Source organism: Streptopelia decaocto, assembly GCF_964273445.1.
Source record: "Streptopelia decaocto genome assembly, chromosome: 3".
NCBI classification, from domain to species: domain Eukaryota; kingdom Metazoa; phylum Chordata; class Aves; order Columbiformes; family Columbidae; genus Streptopelia; species Streptopelia decaocto.
This window is the reverse complement of record NC_138656.1, coordinates 115,341,555-115,367,959: the sequence shown is the minus strand read 5'-3', so window position 1 is coordinate 115,367,959 and position 26,405 is coordinate 115,341,555. Positions and strand designations below refer to the sequence as shown.

The 26,405-nt window shown below is 36.7% G+C and overlaps 2 protein-coding genes across 14 annotated transcripts in view; one reads left to right on the top strand and one right to left on the bottom strand.

Moving 5' to 3' along the window:
• The window catches only part of SUPT3H (SPT3 homolog, SAGA and STAGA complex component), a 285,459-nt gene that overhangs the window by 216,465 nt on the left and 42,589 nt on the right, over positions 1–26,405 (bottom strand). Inside the window, exon 2 of one of the 11 annotated variants that reach the window (XM_082049032.1) lies at positions 19,555–19,733. The exons of 9 other annotated variants lie outside the window; for them this stretch is intronic. The gene's annotated coding sequence lies outside the window, so the exon portion shown is untranslated. The remainder of the gene's footprint in view (positions 1–19,554; positions 19,734–26,405) is intronic. One more of the 11 variants, XM_082049031.1, reaches the window with a different exon arrangement.
• The window catches only part of RUNX2 (RUNX family transcription factor 2), a 228,361-nt gene continuing 226,675 nt past the window's right edge, over positions 24,720–26,405 (top strand). For all 3 annotated transcript variants that reach the window (XM_082049028.1, XM_082049026.1, XM_082049029.1), the window contains exons 1-2: positions 24,720–25,119; positions 25,332–25,451. In XM_082049028.1, the coding sequence (XP_081905154.1) occupies positions 25,394–25,451 (58 nt within the window). In that variant the 5' untranslated portion in view covers positions 24,720–25,119; positions 25,332–25,393. The remainder of the gene's footprint in view (positions 25,120–25,331; positions 25,452–26,405) is intronic.

Genomic DNA, 26,405 nt, shown 5'->3' with positions numbered 1-26,405 from the left:
CCATAATTTGATTCCATTAAGCCCAGAAGCTATATATATGGGCATACATCAGAATAACACGTGTTGTCTTTGGAATTCCTGCACCACCTGGTCCTCTCATCCAGTTCTATTTCTGAGATAACGTAATTAAAAAAATAAAGCATCTATTTAAAAAAGAATATATATCTCCTTTCACATTAGAATTCTGAGGAATGCTGCAACTGAGACATCAGCGTATTCTGGTCTTTTTTGGCTCAGGAAGGAGGTAACTTTGGCTGTTCTTAGAGCTCCACCTCTCCTTTTTTACCTTCTCCTTTTCCCTTCACATTTTAGTCTCCTTTCTTCCTTCCAGCCTTTCCATTCTTCAGTTCTTCCAGTAACTTCTCGTCCTTCCTCCTCTTTCTCACCCTGCTTCATCTACATGAGTCTGTGCACCTGGTTCAACCTTTGCCAAGGGCTGTGAGTTCAGAGACAGGAAAATTCAAAGATGTGGTGGGTTTACCCCATCCCAGCACTACCCACTGCAACAGAGTGAAGTCATTTAACGTCATGTGGATTATCTAGCAAACAAGAAGAGTCCACACAATTTGATTTATATCTCAAGGTAATGCTGCATATTTCAGAGAAAAATAAACAGCATTTCTGCAAAATGGGCAACACTCTGAAACACAACACTGAAAATAAGTTCAGATATTCAGTTGAATAGGAGTGCCCAGTATAAGAAGTCAAAAATGTGTAAGATCACCAGACATAAGAGTGGAAAGTTATTTCTCTATGTCTCATTTACGGTACAGATATTAAAATTGTGTGCTCAGTCTCAGGATGCAGTTTTGAAAGAAGAGAAACAAGCTATTGTCTAGAAAATACATTTATAGGAAAAGACAGAGAGAACACCACTTGCCTAGATTTGAAGAAAAACAAAATAATCAAACATCAAGAGGTGACTTAATATCTCAATATCCTAATGAAAGTGTATTTCCTGGAGGAAGATGCATGAAAGGGTCGAGACAGCCAAAGTGACTGGAAATCAACACCAGACATGCTCAAATTTGATTTAATAAAACTACTTCTTAATTAAGTGATGTATTAATTAAATAAACAGAATACCAAGAGACACAATAGCTTAATCATATTTTCAAGTTTCGAATCCGATCTGGATTACATTATGGAAGAAAAGTTTTAGTCAAACTTTCATGAACATTTTTGGCAGAAGTACTTTTTAAAAGGGATAATTAATATAATAATAGGTGATGATACCAGATAACCTAAAATACCTTTTTGGCCTTTAAATGTATAAATTCAAGGCATGTCCAATGGCTGGGTTAGAGCATAAGGAAGCCTGAGAGATCCACGGACTAATTCCAAGACATTTAGAATTGATGTAGTTCTGAAGTTCAAGGAAGTGAAATACGGTATCACTTGGGGAAATCAAGTTATACAGAGGAAATAAGTGGGAGGAAATATGTATTGGGTTACCCAGAATATGCAAAGGAAGCACTTCATAAATATAGCAACTAAATGTAAAGGTGGTGGCAAGGTCTCTGCTTTCTGTGGAGAAATAAAAAGGATGATGCTAATTGACAATGGAGAGAAGTAGGAGGACACTACACAGGTGACAAGAACCGCTGATGGGTAAAGGTCTCTTTGACTGGGGTCACTGCACTGGAAACACAAAGTATTTGTAAACTGGAAACAGCTGCTTAGAAATCATTAAAAAAATAGTAATCAAATTAGTATCTCTATTATTACATTACACCTTTGATACTTTTGGTGTATGTAATAATCTCAAGGAACAGCAATTTTTATGCATTATTTTTTCTTTAAAGAACAAGATTAAAGGGTGTTTTCATATAAATCTAAGTAAGCAACTATTTACTTAGTTTCAGTGTCAAGCAGATAAACAAGCAAATTTAGTCAAACAACATGTTAGCAATAAACATAAAGGTTTCAAAAGTTTCCCCTAAATTTAATAGAAACTGGATCAGGCCCAAACTAAATCTAGCAAGAATTAGATCTAACTAATTTAATTAAAATACCGAATACATATATATATTAAAAAAAAATATATATATATATATATATTCTAAGTTAAAAAGTTGTTATTCTCATTTGTATAATTCTTACCATATTTAAATCTTTCTAATTCTTCAAATATTAGTGTCCGCAGTTAGAAACCTAAATGGATTTGGACTGATTTGCAGAGCACTGAGCATTTGCAATTTGCCATGAAAACAAACTGAAGCACCAGAGCTCCACACCTACAAAAGCCTTACCATATTTCTATAGATGTCCAAATATGGATTTATCTATTGGACTTCAGGCACCCGCAACTGAAAAAATTATAAATCTATTATTACATATTAATTTTTATGGGTTTGATACTGTAACAGTAGTTATTACTTCGGCATCTCTCCTACACCACGCTATCCAAGGATAATCACTGGTTTAAATGTCAGTGGACCAAACTGTTTTCATTCATTCCAATATTCCTTTCACATGTTAATACTTTTTAAATTAAATCATTCCCCCTAAACTGACATCACAGATTTAACAGTTACTTCCTGATTAGAGAGGAGAGGAAGATGAATAACTCATACTTTTCAGATATGTACAAGAAATTTTTCAAAGTATACCTCTTGAACCCCAAATCCCAACAGTTAAATAATTATAAACCAGATAGGTCTTTACACAGAAGTTTCATCATATAATTACGATGCTGATCATTTAGAACGATCCAAAACGTCTCCAGCATTTTTAAACAGCTAAGCAAAGTTATTTTTAAAATCAAACATATGTGCTTTTTTCTGTGTATGTCTTCGGAAAGAACATTCTGTATAATGAAAAACATGACCGAATTTTTCACAGTACATCACTATAAAACCCTATAATTGACTTTTTGGGTTGGTTTACTCTATATCTATTTTTGTCCATGTAGAAAACAGCAATGATGTGGTGAAAAGACCAAAATGTAGGTCCCATTGCAGGATAAGGCTCCATCCTGATTAGTGAAGAAGTATCATGTTTTCCCTGGGAAACATGCCCATTTTCTACAAGGGAATTCAGTCCACATGAACCTCCTTTTTAGGAAAAAGGAAAAAAAAATAAAGGAAACAAAAAAATCAGTCCTTTTAAGCAGCACAGACTCTAGTTAGTGATTTCTCTCAGCTTTAGCTGGGCCTTTCCATCAGAATACAGCTCCGCTGATTCAGTTTACCATAAGTTGTCCCAATATGAATTTCCTGCTTTTCAACAATATTGTGAAAAGCTTAAGAGCTAAGATGTGCTTGTATTATTATTCTAGTTCAACCTGAAATGACAAAGTGTTTAACATCAACTTCTTGCTTTTTCCCAGAAGAAATAAACTTTCTAAAACCAACACAAAAACAAGTAGGGTGATGAGAATATATCCACTGTTTCAATCACAGAATCGACTGGGTTGGAAAAGACCTCAGAGATCATCAAGTCCAACCCTTGGTCCAACTCCAGTCCATTGACTAGACCATGGCACTAAGTGCCATGTCCAATCTCAGTTGAAAAACCTCCAGGGCTGGTGAGTCTAGCACCTCCCTGGGCAGCCATTCCAATGCCTGACCACTCTCTCTGCAAAGAATTGCTTTCTAATATCCAGCCTAAATTTCCCCTGGCAGAGTTGAAGCCCATGCCCCCTTGTCCTATTGCTGACTGCCTGGGAGAAGAGACCAATCCCCACGTGGCTAGAACTGCCCTTCAGGTAGTTCTAGAGAGTGCTGAGCTCACCTCTAAGCCTCCTCTTCTCCAGACTAAACAACCCCAGCTCCCTCAGCCTCTCCCCATAGGTCTTGTATCCAAGTCCCTTCACCAGTCTTGTTGCTACAGAGATGACTATGAAATGACAATGTAAATGAAGGTCAACTTGAAATAGTAAGTCAGAAAAACAAATGAATGCATTAAAATAATTTCTCATGGTAAGTATTATCCACCTACAAAAATTAATTTAGGCTACGCATTTTATTTACATAATATTCCCATCCCTCTTTGAATGGTCTTTAAGATCTGCTATCACAGATCACTTAACATGCCCCAGTCACAAAGGATAAAAAAAACTGTGTAGACACTTTTCCAAAGGAGTTCACGTGCCAAATTAAAAACACCACTCTATTTCTTTCAGATTTAATTAAAATAAATCACATGGCATTAAACTTTGACTTAAAAGTTTGAAGAAAATATTGTTATCTTGCAAGTTGTTTAACAGTAAGATATGCCACAATTGCTCTGAGGCAATCTTGGAGAAATTGAAGATGACATCTAAATCACAAGCTTGGGAAACAGGGGAAATACCGTCCACAGCCAAAAAGAGAGGACAGGTTCAAGAGAAATGGTAAAGTATTTCTTTTAAACAGCAGCTGCAATCACTAATATTGTCACTTATATTAGATTCTCCCAAGACTTTGAAGAATCTGATCCCAAAATCAGAAGTACCAGTAAACTCATTTAAAGTGCTGGACGTCAGGTGTAGTTTCTCTACTGGGGCAAGAGTCTCTTTAATGGGCTGCTTTTCCAAATGTAATATTAATACCCACAGGAGATGATCCTAGCATAGCCAAGCCTCACCGAATTGTTTCCACAAGACGCTGATTTACAAAAGTGAACGCAGGATCTGTTTCAAAGATGAAACGTGATGAATGTCATATAAGACCTGAAGATTGACTGATGGATTGTTTTTGTTTGCTTGTTTTTTTAATTATTAAAGGAAAAAAAAGATTACAAAGCTTGCCCTAATAAAATTAAAAATTCTTAGCTGTACTTATTTGAGAAGTTTTAATGATACTAACATCATACGGAAGTGTAACCAAAGTATTTAGTCAATTTTAACTAAAATATAATAAAGTGGTTGTACTCTAAGAAAAAACAGTTAGGTCAGCATGTTTCAAAAGAGGAAAAGAAGAGATTTAGGTCCAGCTACACAGCCTGGAAGAACAGCTTTGATGTCCACAACAACAGTATTTTACACCATTCACACAAAACAATGTAGAAGTACTTGAAAGACCTGCCCCAGTGACACAAGATTCTGACAGTAACAATAGAGTAACAGATGGGATTTCATGGCTCTGTTCTCCAGCGGTTTGACTACAAAATACTTACACTGTGGGTGAAGCAGGATGTTTCTGAGGTGGACCAAATATCTACGTCTATGTGGGTCAGCCTACGCTTCCTTCAAAGGCAGTGGAGAGTGTTATGATTCATCTGTCTGATTTTAGACACTAATTTTCAAGTGAATCACTAACTAAAAGTGCTTATTTCTCTCTGCTGGCTGCAGAAAGAAAGGTTACACTTACTCAGGTGCATACACTGACAGTGCAGACGTGGGGTTAATTAATCCTTCTTGCAACAACTATTTAGCCATAAATGAAGAGGAAGAGAAGATTCGTGCCTGGTTAACACTGGAAATAAAAACTTAGGGTTACAACAGAAGTTTCTGCCACCAGTGAAAGGTTTCCCACCATGGAGGGACATGCACTTCAAGATGACCCATCCTCTGTCCAGGGGATGCTGTGACAAGAACCAGCAAGGTTCGGACACTCTCCTGGAACTTGGAGGTAGTTAAAGCAATCCTCACCAAGAGGTCTTGGAACTAGAATTGTCCCAATATTTTAAAAACTCTAACCACTCCAGGAGTTAAAATATTCTAGGTAACAAAAAGATTCAGAGGTGAAACACACCAAACCTTTCCCTTCATCCAATGGAAAGATTGAACTCCATCCTGCCCTTACACAGAAGATATTTCTGTTGGAATTCAAAATGAATCTATTGATCTGTGGATATTTTTAATCACTGAAAATGGCGTAGGCCTCTACAGCAAATCCCCCATTTGACGATATCAATCTGAAACAACTGAGAGCATTTACCTGTGTGGTGCCTAAAATATTGAATCATTCAACCAATGTGAGACCTAAGTGCCACAAATCAACAGGAGAAGGGTTATAGAACTAATCCCTCTGTCAGTACAGAATCTTTCCATGATACCATCAAAACCATGAGATACTGTATCATCACACATCACCTGTACATCATAGCCCTGATGGAAGGCAGAAAGACTTCGTGGAGCCTCTTCACTCTTTCAAAGTTGAGTTCCAAAGAATGGATGTGATTGCAAGATGTCTCTCAATTTGCAGATTATCCACTAATTGACAGAAATAACCTTCCCACAGAATGTTTTTATATTGTATCACTCATTTGAAGCTGATGATGGTGAGGATAAGTTGGCAAGACAGAAAGATAAGCTTCAGAAAAAACAAAGTGGGAGACTCAAATTTCCACTAACCTGCCTTACAAGTGTAACACTCACCAATATTAAGTAGAGTTGCTATTAAAAAAGGGAAAATGAACTCACCGATCTCTCAGCGTCCCTGTCCAGCATTGCTTGTAGTGCTAAGAAACAAGGCTTATGTAATTGCAGTGACCAGGATCTACCACTCCATCCCTCTTAATTTTGTCAACTTCAGCTGAAATGGGCCAATGAGCAAAGCAGAAATAGTTATGCAGAAGCTTTGTAAAAATAAATTGCTACGTAAAGAAAAGAGCATTAAATTAGCTGTGATCCCATTCCCTTGCCAAATCAAAGCGGAACAAACCAGAGCTGCAGCTTCTGGACAAGAGAAAAGTAGGACTCGAATATCAAGAAAAATAAGTTCATTGAATAATTTGTTCAATGGTTTTATAACTGAATGCTTACATGGACAACAATTATCTGTTAGTACTCAAACATGTCTTAGATCCCTGGAGCTGATATTCAAACATATTTTGAAAGAAATAGAAACCTCATGATATGGGCTTTCACATTTTATCTCACTATTAAGGATTACAATGAGAACTTCTTGGAAAGTTGATTATCCCACATATCTACTGCAACATTTCTTTCATCTTTCTTTAAAACATGTGGTGATAGCCATAATACAGCACAATACCTCAGGTTAAGGTTGAATTAAAGAATTCCTAAATTCCTGTTCAATATAACTTATGAAATACACTTGTATTTCAGAAACTTAAATCACTAACTGATGGTCGGGTGTTGTTTTTTCCCCCATACGAGCAGGTTATTGCACTGTCCTCTTGCACAATTCTTGTACTTTCTTCTGAAGTAACCAATTCTTTCCGCTCCTATAGACAAAATACTGAAATACATGAACAAGAGAGTCAATAAGGGTTCATTATATCAAAGCCACAGGTTCCTCTTGATTACGCACTTTGTTCACATTTTAACAAAGCTATGTTCTTGCTACTTCTGAAAATATTTATATATATTTGCATGATACTTATTTGAAAATACTGATGACACCACGTATATCCCCATACTGTGCTACATGTCCTGCCCAACCCATATTCCAGGCTTTTCCAGAGAATAATTAGTACATCTGGCTACAATGTTTTCAATTTTACATGCTTTCAAAATATTCACACTGCTACAACAATTAAGCAAATATAAAAAACGTAACAGCATTTTGGCAAAATCAAAATGAATTCGCAATTTAACAGAGGTTTGTGTTTGTTAGTCTTATACTCGTACAGCAACATCAGACACTTAAAAGGTCCATAAAGTCCAGGCAGCAAAATAGATGTTATTTTCCTTTTAAACATGAAAAACATAATAATTTCACATCAAATGTCCTCCTCAGGCATATTGTAATGCCAGTCCAAAAGTACAGACAAGCACACACATACATTTTGTAGCATATACCCCGAAAGGTTGTCATACCATGAAAATTTCATCCTATCACCCAGCCCTGTAAAGTAATTTCTCAAAATATGAAAATAAATTTAACAACTGCTAATCTGAATTTTCACTTAGGGAAAAAATAAAATAAAATAAATCAACGGACCACCTTAAAGTTTTTTTGGGGTTGCAGGGAGTTCATGGGAAGGAGAGGAAGAGAAGTTGGCAGTTCAACATGCCTTACTACAAATACTCCACTTGAAATCCAAGAATATAGATAGGAAAAGCAGTTCAATTACCTTCTTATCACACGGACAAAAGCGCAGGCTTTTAAATAATCACATGGCGATGCAGAAATCAAAAGTCAGGCCACAAAAGTGCTACCTCTTATATGGATGAGAAAGAGGAAGGGGAAGGTGGAAATCTTTACCTGCTACCTCTGGAAATAATCGGGATTCAGGGAAAACAGGACGGAGTTTTATGCAACCGTTAAAGAACCATGTACAATATGTGTGGTCCTTCTGTAATCCAAAAACATGGTATCAACACTTTTAAATGAAGTTCTGAATATACTTCGGATGCAATTAGATACATTTGCACCAATCAATCTTTCAAAAGGAAGTTTTGATTTAATAGTCTACTGTGTTGAAATGTTTGAAAAAGAAAACATTAAGTGTTTGAATATAATCATCATAAATCTCTGTCGATAGAAGGATAAATCAGTCCAGATGGCAGTGTGATAACACTTTGTGTTTCTGATCTATAAGATGATGTATAAAGTTCACCCTCAGGCATATATAAAAGCACGGTTGAAATCTAATATGACAAATGCTGGATTCAAAACTGAAATTAAAAAAAAAAAGAACTCAATTAAGTGTTTAATAACAGATACACACATTATGGTTTCAGTATATTTTGCCTGTCTGTCATGTTAAGAGTTATTGTAAGTTATAATCTACAATGTTATATCTTGAAACTTTACTGGAGCTTTTTTCATTAAGCACACCTTTAGGCTTAATTTTGTCTGTACCTAAGTATAAAATGGAACCAAATTCATGCCTTAAGACTTTCATCAAAGCATACTCGTAGGAAATAAAGTAGGATAATAGTAAATACAGAAACGAACCTCTCTTAAAAGTCAGTCATTTTAGATAAATTAATAGAATTTTTTGTAGCCTTAATACTACGGGTATTCACATAACTTTCAATGGGGATACCTCCTTCAGAAAATGACTAGAAAATTAAGGTGCAGATAATTAAAATCAGTATTTTCCAGACTTTTTAAAGTGGTAGTTACAGATATATAAAGGGTGAGTGTCACGAGGATGGAGCCAGACTCTTCTCGGTGACAACCAATGATAGGACATGGGGTAATGGGTTCAAACTGGAACAGAAGAGGTTCCACTTAAATACACGAAGAAACTTCTTCTCAGAGGGTGACAGACACTGGAACAGGCTGCCCAGGGGGGCTGTGGAGTCTCCTACTCTGGAGACATTCAAACCTGCCTGGACACCTTCCTGTGTAACCTCATCTGGGTGTTCCTGCTCCAGCAGGGGGATTGGACTGGATGAGCTTTCAAGGTCCCTTCCAATCCCTGACATTCTGTGATTCTGTGGTAATTCCCTTTCCTATTTGAAGCCTCACTTTTATGATACATACAGCTATTAAGGGTACTCATATGACTTTCTTCCAGAAGGACTAGGCAAACTCACGAAGAAGAACAATGACTGGAGCAAAAAACATCAACATTCAAAGAAAAAAAGCTTAGAAGTGTCAACCAAACAAAGAATTTTAAATAGGGGAAAAAAAAAAAAAACCTGAAAAATCTCAGATTGACTACCCCGATAAGAATCAAACTGGAAAATACCTTATTGTTTTAAATTTAAAATTCACAGTGAAATATTAATATTTGGATGACCAATAAATTACAAATCAAATTAATACTACTTAGGTTAGATGCTTTCAAAAACACTTCTACAGAAGTACAGCCTACTTACCATTATAAGCATAAGCCATTAAAAGTTCTTAAGTTTCTGAATTCTGATCTTACGCTGGTTATTCATTTATACAGTAACATAAAATCTTTGATTTGGTGACCATATTCCCCATAGTATTACTATACTATTACACAGTACGTAGCACTATAATCTAGATACTGTTATCAGTCTATTTAAACACCAAACGTTCAGAATAGGGATGTGCACAGACTTTTAAGTTTAGCCCAAGGTTATGACTAGACAACTGTGGTTTATAGCTATAGATAAACCTCACCTCCATCATCATCTCTTCTTCCTTGTTAAGCTCCTATAATTTTTGGCTTCTACAGTACCTCGTGGCAATGAATTTATGAATTCAACAATTTAATTGCACATTGTTAAAAAAATACTTCCTTGTGTTCATTTTAAGCCCGTCATCTGATAAATTTAATTAGGTGCCCCTAGTTTTTTTGTTACGAAAAAGGGAAATAATTGTTCCCATTCACTTTCTCCATATTGCTCATAATTCCAGATTTCTATCACGTTCCCCTCCCAGTTGTCTCTTTCCAGGCTTTAGCACTTTGCCAATTCAGTTTCTCCGTGTGTGGAATTCATTCAGTTCTTTTCTAATTCTAGGCTTTTGTTTTTATAAGTCAGCACAACTGCAGAACTACTAGTAATGCTGTTTTCCCTCATATTCCTTTATTTAATTTAAAATCCAACCCATTTTTGACAACTACTGAACCTCACAGCTAAGCTTGGAGAGCCCACCTCAGCTCTCTTTTTCTGTGAAAATAAACAGCAGAGTTCATGCACATGACTTGGGGTTTATCAGCAATGGATTTCACCTGTTTTATCACCTACTCAATTCCGTGAAATCCTCGGGTGGCTCCACACAGTCAGCATTTTATTTCAGTACCCTAAATAAAGCACATTGTCATTAGCAGACTTTCTCACTCCTCCAAGATCTCTGGTAGATCTCACAAGTAACTTTACTCTGGTGTGGAAATAAACTACTTAAGGGTAATTTCTCATCTTTTATTTAGCTGGTATCTTGCAGAAGGATCTCTTCTTTATATCGCACAACATTTTTAAAGCTACCAAGACAGTGGAGCTACTAAAAAGCAACCAAGTAATTTATTAAAATGATTAAAACCACAGGGTTCTACTAAATTCCACACCAGTGCTGTAATTACTTACTTCTTAGCAATAATACGGAACCTGAAAAAGTACAGTTTTGCAGTTCCTTTTTAGGCAAGATGTTCAACAAAAATCATACATTGTTTCAACACAAAATTATTTATTGACATCTAAGTATCACTGATTTTAGATCGTTCATTCTTTCAAGAAACCTTATTTTTAATCAGTACTATACTTATTTTGTGCTACATGTAGAACAAGCAATAAGAAGTTACATTGAACACTGTTTGAACAAATTAAGTAGCAATACTTGAAAATAATAAACATTACTGCTCTTCACTCTTTTTATTCAAAGCACACAAAAAGAAGCCACAGATCATGAATACAGGGTACAAAAAAAGGGTAATCAGCTCTCACATGACGACCGAATTTTGTGTTAAGCCACAAATGATCTAAATTCAAGTTACATAAACAGAAAACTAATGCAACTGGCAAACAGCCCCAATCTGTAGCGTTCTATTTGAGAATCACTGGTTAAAGGAAAAGAGACACTGAGCTTTGACAAAGAGCGATATGGGAGATGACATCAACGTCTTTCGGCAAATGAGCTCAGCGTGCCAGCTCGCTGACAAATTAGCTTCTAAAAACCACTAACAGTAGCTTACAAAGTCACAGCTGTTATCCTGTTTTGAACAACAAAATGTTGATCTCAGTTGAAATGTAGTTATACAGAAGATTTGTAAGTACCCTGATTTTTTTTATTTTTTAAACAAAGCAATAAGTTATACTGAGGAAAGCACAAGGGACTGTGCTCTGATGACCCCATGGTGATGTTTATTAGACAGGATTAAGTATAACACTTGCTTATGTTCTGCACCCTCCTTAAACTTAAAAAAAATCCCTAGAGTTACAGGCTCAGTAGCAACATAAATCTATAAATATGAAAGTACCATAGTCACTAGCAATTTATTTGGTTAACTCAAGCAGTTCCCAGGATATTGATTTTGATAGTGGGAAGAAACAAATCAGAAAACCTGGCACCAGAAAACTCATGGGAGGTTCCACTGAGTGACTTAAATCAGTTGAAAAATTCTAATACTCAACTAAACAAATATTCTACAATGATGACTGGAAGATGGAGTAAGAAAAAAATATATCTATTCCTTAGCACTATTTAAGTAGTGGAAATCTTCACTTTCATGGTAAAATATCATGGAGACTTCTCTGTTTCTCAGATATAAGGGACTAAAACTCTACAAAACACAACAGAGACAAATTCAAGCAATGCCGGTACTCCTATGACCCTCATCATTGGTCATCCCTCAAACATTGAACACCCCTCAAATGCCATTAATTAAATTCATTAAAATTTAAAACCAAAACAAAATCATTCCCATTCTACTGATGACAAAGTGAAGACCAGAACAACTCACATAACTTCCCGAAGGTTCAAAGAGCAGCGTGTGGTTCAGCCCCAAAGACAAGTTCACCCCTCAAGCACCAGACTGTAGCCCTTTGCCAGTACACCATTCTCTGTGCTTTTTAACAGCTCTTTTACCTCCATAAAATTGCAATAACTTCAGCATAATTACTCCTGATTTATGGTAAATGAAAGGAATAATCAAGCCAAGACGGATGCATGCCAAGTTCAAGCGACTAGCCCAAAGCCAAGAAAAAAACACTGGTCAAAGCTTGGATTGAAAGTTCTAAGATTCTGTGTTTAGACATGTAATAAAGACCTTTATTTCATGATGCTACATAAAGACTGTTCCTATCAATGCATTTTCTTTCTTTAATTTAAATATAGTATAATGAAATAAATAATACTGCAGGCATGTAAAGAGCTGAACACAACATATATTTTCAAATGGCAACTCCAGTACTTCTTTTGGAAAAGGTACTACCAGCTCCCAAATTCAGACCCCGAATCAATCTGTCCCCCTTGTGTATTTGCAAAACAGACTTTAACTTGTTTACCTCCTAAACAAGCAAGAGGGAGGACAGAAGCAGCTAATAATTAATATCTGAAATCATAAAACACAGTAAGTTCCACTAATACTCTGTGAACAACAAAAAAAGCAGCAATACAGAATAAACTTTCTTCTCCTTGTTTTCTGAGTTCTCTTTTTGCTCTTATGCTGTACAGACTTCTATACGGCCATGAAATGAAATGCAAAAAACAGAAAAAATATATACAGTATTTTAATGGTCTTTCCACAGTCCCACAAGAGCAGCTTTGTTGTTCATAGAGGTCTTTATCTTCACTAATTTAGCTCCTCCCCACCCCAATTTCACAGATCACAGAACCATTTCAGTTGAAAGAGACCCTCAGGATCATCATGTCCAACCATAACGTAAACTAATCGTAGCACTAAAACATGTCCCTAAGAACCTCATCTAAACACCTTTTACACCCCTCCAGGGATGGTGACTCCACCACTTCCCTGAGCAGCCTGTTCCAATGCCTGACAACCCTTTCCATGAAGAAATTTTTCCAAATATCCAATCTAAACCTCCCCTGGCGCAACTTGAGGCCATTTCCTCTCATCCTATAACTTGCCACTTGGGAGAAGAGACCAACACCCTCCATGCTACAACCTCCTTTCAGATAGTTGTAGACAATGATAAGGTCTCCCCTCAGCCTCCTGTTCTCCAGGCTGAACAGCCCCAGTTTCCTCAACTGCTCCCCATCACACTTGTGCTCCAGACCCCTTGACAGCTTCATTGCCCTTCTCTGAACTCTCTCTAGTATTTATGATGAGGCACCCAAAACTGAACACAGTATTCAAGGTGGGGTCTCATCAGTGCTGAGTACAGTGGCACAACCACTTCTCTAGTCCTGCTGGCCACACTAGTCCTGAGAGGATCTCCTCCCCCTCTACTCCGCCCTGGTGAGACCACACCTGGAATATTGTGTCCAGTTCTGGGCCCCTCAGTTCCAGAAGGACAGGGAACTGCTGGAGAGAGTCCAGCGCAGGGCAACAAAGATGCTGAAGGGAGTGGAGCATCTCCCGTGTGAGGAAAGGCTGAGGGAGCTGGGGCTCTTTAGCTTGGAGAAGAGGAGATTGAGGAGTGGCCTCATTAATGTTTATAAATATGTAAAGTGTGAGAGTCAGGAGGATGGAGCCAGGCTCTTCTCGGTGACAACCAATGATGACACAAGGGGCAACGGGTGCCAACTGGAACACGAAAGGTTCCACTTAAATTTGAGAAGAAACTTCTCAGTGAGGGTGACAGACACTGAACAGGCTGCCCAGGGGGGTTGTGGAGTCTCCTACTCTGGAGACATTCAAAACCCTCCTGGACACCTTCCTGTGTAACCTCATCTGGGCGTTCCTGCTCCGGCAGGGGGATTGGACTGGATCAGCTTTCCAGGTCCCTTCCAATCCCTGACATTCTGTGATTCTGTGAAATGAAAAAATTTACATCAGAGTCCCTAAGTGATATTTTAAATACTCCTCACTAAACCCAACTCTTTGGAGTTTGTTAATCAAACATCTCAAAATAAGACTGTGGTTAAATGAATCCATACTTCTTGACAGTAAATCAGTGTCCTAAACAGTGAAGCATCTTTTTGGTTCTTGATCTGCATATGGCTTAATTCAAACACGTTCCTGTACAAGAAATACGTCAAATGACCAGAGGTCCGTGTTGGCATGAAAGCTGCTGAAATAATCAAATCCTTATATAAACTGTTGAGATGGAAATATCATCTCTGGACCCATCAGCTTAACTCACCCTGCCCTGTTATACACTCCAGTGGACTATGGGGAACACTGTCATATCCCACCCACGATTTTATGTTTGGAAAACACATATAACGAAGCTCATCTATGCGTAAGAAGAAAGAAACATCGTCACAGATCAGAACAACACCCCATTTAACCAGGCTTCCTTTTAGGAAGTGATCGCTAACCTTGTTTAAACCACAGTATTTGATCTGTATAAGTTCCTACATCTATCATTGAAAAAATTAGCTGTTTAAACTTATAAAGTTATATAGATAAACCTAAGCATTTTCACAAAAAGTACGCCCCAGTTGTGTACTATAGAGTGACTGAGAAGTTTGGACTTCAATTTGACTTTTATTTTTTAAATTTTATTCTCTCTGTATCTCCACCAAACTATGTATCTGATACAGAGAATAACATACTGTGAAGAAAAAATAATAATAATAACTACTGTTTGTTAAGTGCTCCCATAGTGTGACGTGTTCCACAAAAGAGCACATGAAAGTTAGTAATTCTTCTTCATACTAGAGTTTGAATGCTGTGCAGGAAAGATGGCAGACGGCCACATAATGAGTAATGAGTGATAAAAATGAGTGATAAAAGGAAAATCACTGAATAACTAACTCTGAAGTGAGGAGTATTCAACCCATGCAAAGAATGAGTCAGGAGTTTTAGGGACGAAAAGAAATGCAATGAGTTAACACTATTATTATGTACCACATACAATGGGGCTGTACTAATAATCACTGGAAACTTTAATTCTAGCATTACTGTGCTGGTTTCCTCCTTATTCTTCCAGAGTTTAGCTAAACTGACTTTTTTAGCACAGCAACACAAATCTGAGGGGAAAAAAGAAAGAAAAAAAAAAGAAATAGAAGGGCAAAAACCCAAAATTATCTGTTGAGAATACATCTATTTGCAAGTTTTTCAGATTTCACCTCTAAATTAATAGGAAATCTTGTAGAAAAGCTTTCTACTGTAGTTGCATAGCTGTCATATGTCCAATCTAGGAATAGTTACTAATCAGAGTTGAAAGGAAAGCAAAGAATTAGTGTTTTGTAAAATTCATGAACTCTAAAAATGTGTCTGGGCATAATAATGTCATGTAATGAATGTCTGACTCTTTCAGTTTATTTCAGTTATTCAAAAGGAAAAATAAGCTTGAATTACTGTAGCTCCTATGCACAGATAAAACAGATATTTTGTGCCCACATCAGAAAATGAGAAGATTGAATTGCATTCAGTTATGAATTGGATTTGTTCTTCAATTAAAAGAGAAGAAAAATAAATCATTCTGAGGCTAAATGACAAACCAAACGCTATTCCATTGTAATTTTGTCCAAAAGACAACTAAATTTGTTATTTCTTCAACTCTTTGATCATTATGTTTAGCTTGTAAAGATGCCACTCACTACTGCAAATGCTCAATTTCGGAACAGACTGGTATCATTTTTCCTGAAACTGAAATATAAACATTCTGCTGCTTCAAACCCACATTGGGCAAAACTGGACTGAAAAAGCAAGAAAACATTTAGAATTTCATAAAAAAAAATATAAAAATAATAAAAAAGGCTTTGAAGGAAAGACAACAATTACACATTTTACAAAATAAGCAGGATAAAGACGGCAAAATGGATATTGTGCGTATTCTCGCAGCCCAACAGTTACTGAAGTTTCTTTTTGAAAGATATACTCCACCTATACAGACATAAAGGCTTAAAATGTGAAAAATAGAGGTTAGCTCATTTTACTCTTTCCAGAGAATACTATTATTTCTGAGGGCCCCCTATGACATGAGAAGCCTCATTTCCCTTAGTATTTGGGTTCCTGGCAAAGCAGCAAACTGCCCAGAGCGCTGCTTGATTTATGAAATGCCCTGCGAGCATCAGTCTGTACATCCCCATTGGTGCCCCCAATGGATGAAGAAGCCTGGCTAGAAGGACATGTATGAAATCCAGAAGAGACGAATGTCACCGAGAACGTAACTGTTACAACCAACCTCATCGAATGGATTTTGGTACACAGTAAGTGTGACAGGAATTAATTTACAATGTAGATCCCACCCTCCTAAAATACAGCTTTTTAAAAAAAATATGTAGCTTATAAACATAGAAATAAATTTAATTATTCCATGCAAACATTAACCAATCAACATCTTATTTGACATGCAAGGACGTGAAAAAGAGGTTTGTTTAATTCCTGAACTGATTTTTGGACAGAGTGATAACGTTCAATCCAAGATCTTTTCAGGCCCAGAACAACTGAAAAACTCCAATCTAGAAGCCGAATGCTCTTAGGAAAGGAATTTATTAAATACTAGAGAACACCATTTATTTTTCAGCCTGGATTCATTTGTGACTAGGCTGCCGAATTTTCCAGCAAAACTTGTTTTTGATGCTCCCATTCCAACATACTCCTGTTCCAATACCTAACAAGGAATTTGGCCATATAAAAGTGATTGGAGTACTGAGTGCCCATTCATTGCCATGGCCTGTCCTCATGCATTCTGGAATCAGAAGGCAACACCCAGTAGTCCGCGGGTTGTCCACTATCACCTTTTTATGCCAAAATGCAGAATTTGATCCCCAAAATGCAGAATTTGACCCTTTGTGCCAAGTGGTAGACCCAGAACCTGCATTTGCTCGTGAAATGGAAATGTAACAATTCACTTTGATTATAGGTTGGTCTCCAAGTTAAAAGCACCCTGGTCACCCAACTGTTGATACTTGCAGAGCTAATTGCTTTGGGTGCCCAATAGACCCTTCCCTCATGGACCTAACAAGTAAACACAGTGGTGTATCTTCTTAAAACAAATTATTATTTTTCCATCTAAACAGAACAGAAATAAATGTTTAAAGTACAAAAATATCTAAGTATTAAAAACTAAATAACGCATACACTGTCTTACCCACACAGAACATTTCCTCAAAGCTTGGCATTATTTATCTTAGAAGTTAAAGGTCTGGATTCTGGCAACCAAACCACAGGGTCTCTCTGAAAAACCAGCCTTGCTTCCTTAATTTTAGGGTTGGAAGGTCAGCAAAGGAGGAGGTATGAGTGGAAAGAATGATTGTAATTCATTTTTATATATTTTTTTTTTCTTCATTACCACCACTCAGTTATTAAACAGTCTGTTACTCAGAGCATGACTAAAACAATTAAAAAAATCTTCAGAATAATTGACACCTGTGTTTCTGAACATCAGAGAATGGAATCACCTGAACTGGTTATTTCAGAACAACCTGGGTTTCCCATTCCCTGGGAGACTGGAAGGCCGTTTTCTCCTATGGATGCTGTCACCATGAAAAGGGATGCATGTTTTTTGTTCTTCATCCTGTTTCAGTGTCTTCATTGCTCCTCACCTTCAGTATTCTTTCTCTACAGAATAGGAGCCGTATTGTTAAAAGAGCAACTCATGAAAAAACCACAAGAGTTTCTTTCTAACTCGCCTCCTTCCAATTGTATTCCTTCCAAGCCCCCTCATCCTCTTCTCAACTCTCTCATGAATTATCTTCACTAACAAAAATATACATTTTTAATTACAAGGGAAAGCTTCGACTGTTGGAAAAGCTGTGGAAAGAAGTAGGTCCAGGTACTAAATACTTAAAAAAAAAAGAAATAAGAATGTGGAGAGATAAATGGAAGAAAGGATGAAACTACCTAACTTTTTTTTTTTTCTAAAAAGAAATACTATTTACAGGATTGACGAACTCAAATGTATGTAAACACCATAAAAAACACAGAAATATTTCAACTTGCATTCATTGCATAAGGAAATGTTACGCGTTGAGGTTTTTAACCAAAAAATATAGAGAAGCAACTATGATCAGGCATCAGGCTCGAGTTCAAGCAGATAAGACCAGCCAATTGCACACCAATTTCTATCATTCTTCATATTAGGTTATGTGGAGAAAAGTTAATAGCAAAACTAAAACTAACTCCTCTCCCTTCGCCATGAAGTTCTTCAAATCACTCATTTTTATTACAGTTCATTACGTGGGGTTTTTCCCTACGCTCTTTTTCATATTTTACATAAATGGCGAGGCTGCATAGATTTAATTGTACACTCCTCAGGGCAGTGACTATTTCCTTAATTGTCTGTAAAGTCCAGTGCTATAAACAACAGTACTATGCAATGTTCGGTAATAAAAAATGAGTAATGTTTTGCTGAGCAACAGGCACGCATTAATTATGCAAGATAATCTGGAAAATACAGAAACAGGGGAAAAAAACATCATTATGAATCCATAACGTTAAAGCATCACTACCCAATGAATGGTTTATGATATTCCATTTCAGTATTATATTTAATTTCTCTTGGGGTATTTAAAAAACATCTGTTCTCAAAGTTACCAAACGGGTATTGTTTACTCAGGAATTCTACAGGGTGTAACCCCCTTCTATACTGTCAAACATACAATATTTTAAATACATGTTATAGAGCCAACTGTTGAAGCAGGCACTTAGAATGCAAAGAATATTCTACACATTAAAATACACATGAAAAATACTGTCCAGGAGTTACAACATAAATCAAATACAGATTCTAAATTCAGTATTTAATAACTACATATTTAAAAAAAAAAACACATTTCCTTTTTATTGCTTATTGAACTAATTTCATGTCTTAAATCGACATTGCTGCAGACTTATACAAGAACAGAAGCTACTGAAACTGGTATAATTTTAAAACGAGAAGCACATTTTTATTGCTGAACTATGCCCCTGAAAATGGGGTTTAATATGAAAACACTGACACCAAATCTAAAAAGCGTGAATACTCTGCTTGAATATTTTTTAGAATCTCTTCTCTAATCTTGACTGAGGTTTGAAAGCAGCAAGTCTGTATTTTTCCAGTGTAAATGTTGTGCAAAAGCTTAACAAACACAGATCTAAATCTGCAATTGCCATTACTAAAATAAATGAAAAATCTACAAGCAGCAGTGAAACTGGCATGCAAATAAAAGAACTGTCAAGACATATATTGCCTAAAAATAAGCTTACAATAACTATTTTAAAGGCTGTGTGTGGTCTTACCCATATATTTTGGCAAGATGCACTTTCTCCAACCACAGCTGGATTCATCCAGAAGCAGTGGCACTGGAGAGCCTCTGTCTCACCTGTCAAACTTGAAGAACGTTGTTCAGGAGACCACCATGAGTCCATGGACAGGATCCACAGCACCACAGCAGCTGGTCTTGATAAGTGTTCTCTAACTAGAGAGGCAAATGCTTCAGAAACGTTCTGCGAGAGGATCGCCCCGAATAGACGCGCGTTTAAGAACAGCCAGCAATAAAAATACACCTAGAACAAGACTTTCAAGGCATTTATGGCAGAGCAGCATCAGTGACTTCGCATGGATCTCTCTCTGATATTGGGAAATTTCAAGTCTATTAAATACACCTTAGAATTTAACTAACCATATTCACCTCTCACAATTTATTACACTCTTCAATTTGCAGGCGATCAAATAAAACAACCAGAAACCTTTAAATCTTCACATAATCTAGGAAGATGAACTTTCCTCTCCTGGGTTCCTTTCCAACATATGATATGGAAAGTATTTTCACACCAAGCTACAAATAGATGAAGTGGGAAGGAAAGGTAAAAGGCTGCTCGGCTGCAGTAAGATTCTGTCAAAAATAGGACGAAGAAAAGCTGCCAGTTTTAAAACTACATAAGCGGCTATTTTGACAGCCAGAAAAACCTAAGGAGAGAGCTTATCTGAATTCTGTCTCTATAAAATAACTTGGACTGGTATTAAAAAGCATATAATCATTTATTTCCAGAGTAACATGAATATTTTCTAAAAATAGGTCACTGCTTTTAGCCACTGAGATCTGCTCCGGTTTAACTACTGGTAGCATTGTACCCTAGAAGCAAAAAAGGCTCTAGAGAGATTACTTTCACTTTTCCCTAGATATATTTAGTGTACTAACTAGCATAGTTAGGATATTATTTTTCTTTGGTTTTGTCAGTAGCATGTTTGAAATAAATTTTATTAAGTGGTAGTGTATGTAACATTGCATTGTGGGTAGCAGTTTCCTGCCTTAACCTAGCCACATCCTCAGCTGTTATATGAGACAAGTTTCCCATATTTTCTGCGAGTTGACTTTATAAAAAAAGGAAAATATATATATACATATATACATATATATATATATATATATATAGCTAGGAGGGTAGGATTATCTTAAACGCCATATATTGATTGTTTAAAATGACTGCACCTAATCGACTTTCTCAATGAATATACAGTCTACAAGATGTATTTGAGGAATACAAGAAAAAGTCACATTTGTCAGAAAAAATGTCTCAGCAGTAAGAATAATCAAGATGAGGCACATGTGACCATTAAGATGTAGTCCCTCATTGTGGATTATTTCACTGGAGAAGTGAGAGAGCTGGCAACTCAAACTGAAGGAAAACGATTTATTATTACTTGCTATTATATGATGCACTCGCCGGTTAACAGAAGATGACCATCCTTTCCACTGAAATAAAACCTGAGTTTCAAGCTTAATTTGATCTTCAGTAGCTTGGATCCACTGCACAGAAAACATACATTTGCTTATACTAGAAATGTGACAGTATTTTTTCCTCCTCTCTATGCTAAAGTGGTCCTGAGAACTGTCTGCTTCAAACTAATAACCTTTTTCTAAATAAGATTAAGTCAGAGAACAGAAAGTCGTCATAAAAAAGCAGCAGTAAAATTCAGATGTTTAATGCTACTCTTTGCAGGCACCGATAGGTAGCATTTTCAAATGAGGGACTGCTAAAATAATCTTGCAGTTATATTTTTCTTTAACCCACAGTGACTTTCAGCTTTTGCTTTACCAGTTTAGTATCAATGCAGTATCAGCACACTTGAAGCTGTTGCAGAGATGCAGGACACTAGGAGTCTGTAAGACACCCCAGTCTAGCAACAAAAGTGCAAATATATTAAAATGGTACGTTAAATGTGTCATCTAAGAAACATCAGAAAACACAGCACTATCCCTCTAAAAATTATCATTACTTCCAAGTTATGAAAAACGGCACCAAAGAGAGAGGTTTCGCTCCTAAAAGAAAAATTGCTCTAGTGGGAACAGATACGTTAATAACACCTCCAATTAATACCTGCATCTGAGGAAACTGCATTAGGACTTTATGTATTATAAAAGTCAGCGTCGTGTTATAGTATATATTGTAAAACTTATAGGTAAGTGCAAATTAACAAGTTTGTCATCATACCGTTTTAAGCGGAATATTTATATTTCCCCAGTTGTAGCATAGAAAAACATTTAAGTCCAAATAAACGTTGGGCAGCACATCGTGCTGTTTGTGTGCTGTACGAACTTGGAGTGACAACAGCAAAACGTTTGGAAACAAAACGCGGTTTCAAAGTTTCAAAACGCATTTCAAACCAAAGCGCAAGACGTAATTACCTTCTAGCGTTGCATTGCGATTGACTTTAAGCACGATTTCATTTGTCATCAAAGATCAAGCCCATAGTTTACCAGAGAAATTCCTCAGCATAATACTTCCTTTGTAAGTGTAATTGTGACTTAAAGCATCCCCTATGGAACACATACGTTAACTTCGGTTTTTGGAGATCTGCCTTTCAAACAAAAGACGGTCTGCAATCAAGACACTGGTTTCTACAGTGGATTGCCAGGATTCATCCATCTGCTTCGGCAGAAACACAAACTACACTGACAGAAGCCGTGGGTTTCACGGATATTAGGTCTGCATGGAGTTCAGCTTTATAATGTCTCTGCACTAAAAATCTTGCATTCTTTTCAGTGACCCTTTTGGTAAACTACATCTAGATTACTCAGTTAAACGAGCTGGTTTTCTGCTTTTAAGAGATTTTGCCTTACTAGATGAAGACTTCACCGCACTGTCTTGACAGCACAGGTGAAAAAGGACATACAGTAAAAATAATCTTATACAGGTATCATATCAAAACACAGTGATAAAGTTAGAGAGTAACTTTGTGTACACGAGTGAAAGCATTAAAAAGCCAGTCCTGAGACAGCCTGAACACAGTATTTCAATACAATGAATTTTAAAATTCAGACTTTTGTAGGAAGTTCACTGTTCTAATGTTAAAATGTGACTAAGAATAAATTCTGCAGCTTTTAAAAAAAATAAATCAAAGAATTACATTCACATGAATGAAAACAAGTGTTTAAGATCAAGACATGGGTTATCTGTTACATAAAAAAAATAATCTACTATCAAATAGAAGTTGAGAAATATGGAAGAAATATTGTGCTTACAATTAAGTTCCACAAACAGAGGCAGCAACTTCCAAAGCTTCTGCTGCATCAAAAGTTGATTAAAACTGTAACATCCACAAATGTATTTTGTTTATAGGACAAGAATACCATTCTTCCCATCATTTTTATACCCTTATCTTTTTTCCACTGATGTTCTTAACCATACTGTGAAAACACAGAGAAATAAAATCAATCCATCATTAGGAGAATTAAATAACAGCTTTACTTTTACATGAGTGATTTGCGGAACACTCCTTTTTCATTTTAAGGTAGAATTCAATAATTTGGGGAACAGCTAATAACTTTCAAAGTACTGAGATATAAACAATGCCATTTACCTTACAATAACTATTATGAAAGTAGTGTTTATGAAGGGGTTTATGTTGCTTTGGTAACTATATAATGAAAATCAAAACATACAATGTCTTAATTTGTATTGAAATCTCCTTTTTCTCTCAATCTCCATAAACCAGAGAACCTGCTTCCCACCCGCACCCCCAGCTGTTCATCTCACATCATTTCTGGCCAACTTCTTACTGGGAAAACTGAGGGCAAAGAGGAAAATAAGAAAGGAAGGATGGCAGCTTCAAAGACACGTATTTTATTACACAAGTACAAACTGAACAGGGTCTAGAAAATGTTGTACATCATTCTTCTGCTCCCAAAAAGATAAATGACAAAGAAATGAAAAATTAAAATCATTCAGCCAAACTAGAAAATACAGTGCATGTGTGATACAATCAGGCTAATAAGAAAAGTTCTAGACATAATGTCCAAAGGGGCAAAAAAAAAAAAAGGTACTTTCTCCAAGATGTTTCCAATTTTGTTCTGAATCTGAGTGAGCAAATCAAGACTACTAATACACACTGTCTGTGCACATTATTCCTTACTACACACAGCATTTTGCAATTTATTTCAAAGCCTCTATTATAAACAAAAAAATACTGCTTTTGTTAACCCACTCGGTCCTGGTACAGTAAAGGCTTATATTACACAATCAAAGTCCAAGTTACAATATGTTAAGTATATAAAAAATATTATACACACATGCACACAGATGATATTAAGTATTAAAATCTTACATGTGCATCAAATTTATGTTTCATTTTAAAACTAAGTGCTAACATTAACTGGTGAATAAAGTTATTTATAGTCTCCCAAAAATTCTGACTGCTCTATTTCTCTTAAACACTGAAACTGTAATATGCAATTAATGTAAGTGCAATCAGAACCTCCCGGTTCATTCTGTTATGCAATGTCTACATTAAATCCCAGCAATACCCAGATTCAAAAGCATCACTCAGACTGCAGCATGCAACTAGTTATGATAACCAAATGACATTTTGCCCCAAATATAAAAGGAACATAATTGCCCTTAATTCGCATTACATAAAACTGCCAAGTAGTTTTGAAGGCATGTAAAGCAAGGGAGACATGATTTAAGATTTGCAAAGGAATCACTTGTGTGACAGCCAATTACAGTAAAAAACACAAGCCCAACAAGCAGTCGGCTACTGGACCTTCGGAAAGGTAAAGTTTCTTACAATGAGTTACAGATTCACAAGTATAGGAAGACAAGGAGAAAAAGTAAAACAGAAGGAGTCCAGCCACCCAGCAAATGTGAAGCAGACCCAAGCTCGTGATACAATCCAAAGATGTAAATTATTGTAAATCATCACTGTTGTTCAGAATTTCACACAGGCACTTGTGCCAATTTTGCTCACTTTTCCACAGACATAATAATGAAGGAGGGAGGATGGGGGGGGGGGGGGGGGAATATAAATTAAAAAAAAAAAATAAAAGAGGGGGGGAGAAGAGTGGGGGGAACCTGAACTGAGAGTACAAATAAAGTTCTGCTGTCCATATGCTTTAACTGTACAGAAGTTTGGGTTCTTACAGCACTTTGTACTCTCTCCAAATCCTCCTGAGTCACAAAAACTAAAAAGCTATATCCTTCTGGATGCCAGAAAGGGCCTTACCACGGGCCTTTTGTCAGAATAGATTTAAAAAAAAAAATTAAAAAAAAGATTTAAAATAAAAAAAGGGGGGGGGGGGGGAGAGAGAAAGAAAAAGCCACAGTGTGGGCAGTCCCTGCTCGGAGTCCTCTGATGTCACAGCCACATGACTCGCTCGCTCCAGTAACAGTGCTTGCAAAAAAAAAAAGGAGTTTTAAAGCTTTTGCTTTTTTGGATTGTGTGAATGCTTCATTCGCCTCACAAACAACCACAGAACCACAAGTGCGGTGCGAACTTTCTCCAGGAGGACAGCAGCGAAGTCTCTGGTTTTTAAATGGTTAATCTCCGCAGGTCACTACCAGCCACTGAGACCAACAGAGTCAGTAAGTGCTCTCTAACCACAGTCTATGCAGTAATAGTAGGTCCTTCAAATATTTGCTCATTCTCTTTTTTTGTTTTGGTTTGTTTCCTTGCTTTTCACACGTTGCGAGTGCTACACAATTTTTTTGACAGGGAAAAAAACAACTATAGAGTCTATGCAATCCAGGAACACCGTAAAACTAAACCAAGGTTTGGCTATGGTTTGTGTTTTCAGTTTGAGGATCCAAGAAGTATTTACACCAGGAGGTGAAAGCTCTGTGTGAACCGAGAGGGACTATGGCATCAAACAGCCTGTTCAGCTCAGTGACACCATGTCAGCAAAACTTCTTCTGGGGTGAGTACTGCGGGATTTGCGCTTCTGTTTTTCACCGTTGGGAGTTTTCTGACTTTTCACAATGCTAGTTGTAGTTATCTAAAGAAAAACCTGTCGAATGGGATGTCAGGATGTTAAAATAGCGTACCTGGGGGTGGGGGGGGTGTCACTGTAAAGAATTCCTGCAGGTTTATGAACCGATTTGTGAGTTGGTGGCTCAGCCTGTAGTGCTGGACAGCAGGTGTGCTCGGCTGTCACCTGGTCTGAGGGGCAGATCTGGAAGGGGCTGATGGGATCTAGTATCACCTTCAATATTATCTTACGGGAAAAAAAAAGGTTAAAGTATTTAGTGACTTAATCAACGACAGCACCAAGTCTTACGGAGAACTCTGGTGTAAATCGTAACGCTTTGAGATGTATCCACCATGACTGGTTAGCGAAAGATATCATAAGAGACTTAAATTATATGATTTAAAACTGCTTATTCTCTAAACCTGATGAAAAAGAGCAGCGTGTAGCATATAGCAGCCTATCCTACCCATAAGTGCCCCATCGTTATTCCAGACATCTTATTTTTAAGCACATACATGAGATTAAGTTATCAGGGTAAATCTGCAGCTCTCTGGTCTTTTTGTTGCCCTCGTTTCACAGCAAAGCGTGTTTGATATATATTCATTTGTAATAGCAAATTCTTCTTGTTAAACTTACTATGAACAAGGCAAACCATACATGCACAAACATATTAAGCTATGAAATTAAAAACCACATCATTTAGCATGCTGATGAATTTAAGCTTTAATTGAAAGTGGGATTTGAATAACTCTGTAGAAGAGCACTACCAAATATTTACTTCAGTATTCTGAACTGTGAAAATAGATTCCTTTAAGAAATCATATAGGTATAGTGAGGTAATTATTTATAGGTACTGCATGCATACATACCCATAAAATTCATAAATAGGCTATAAAATTGCAT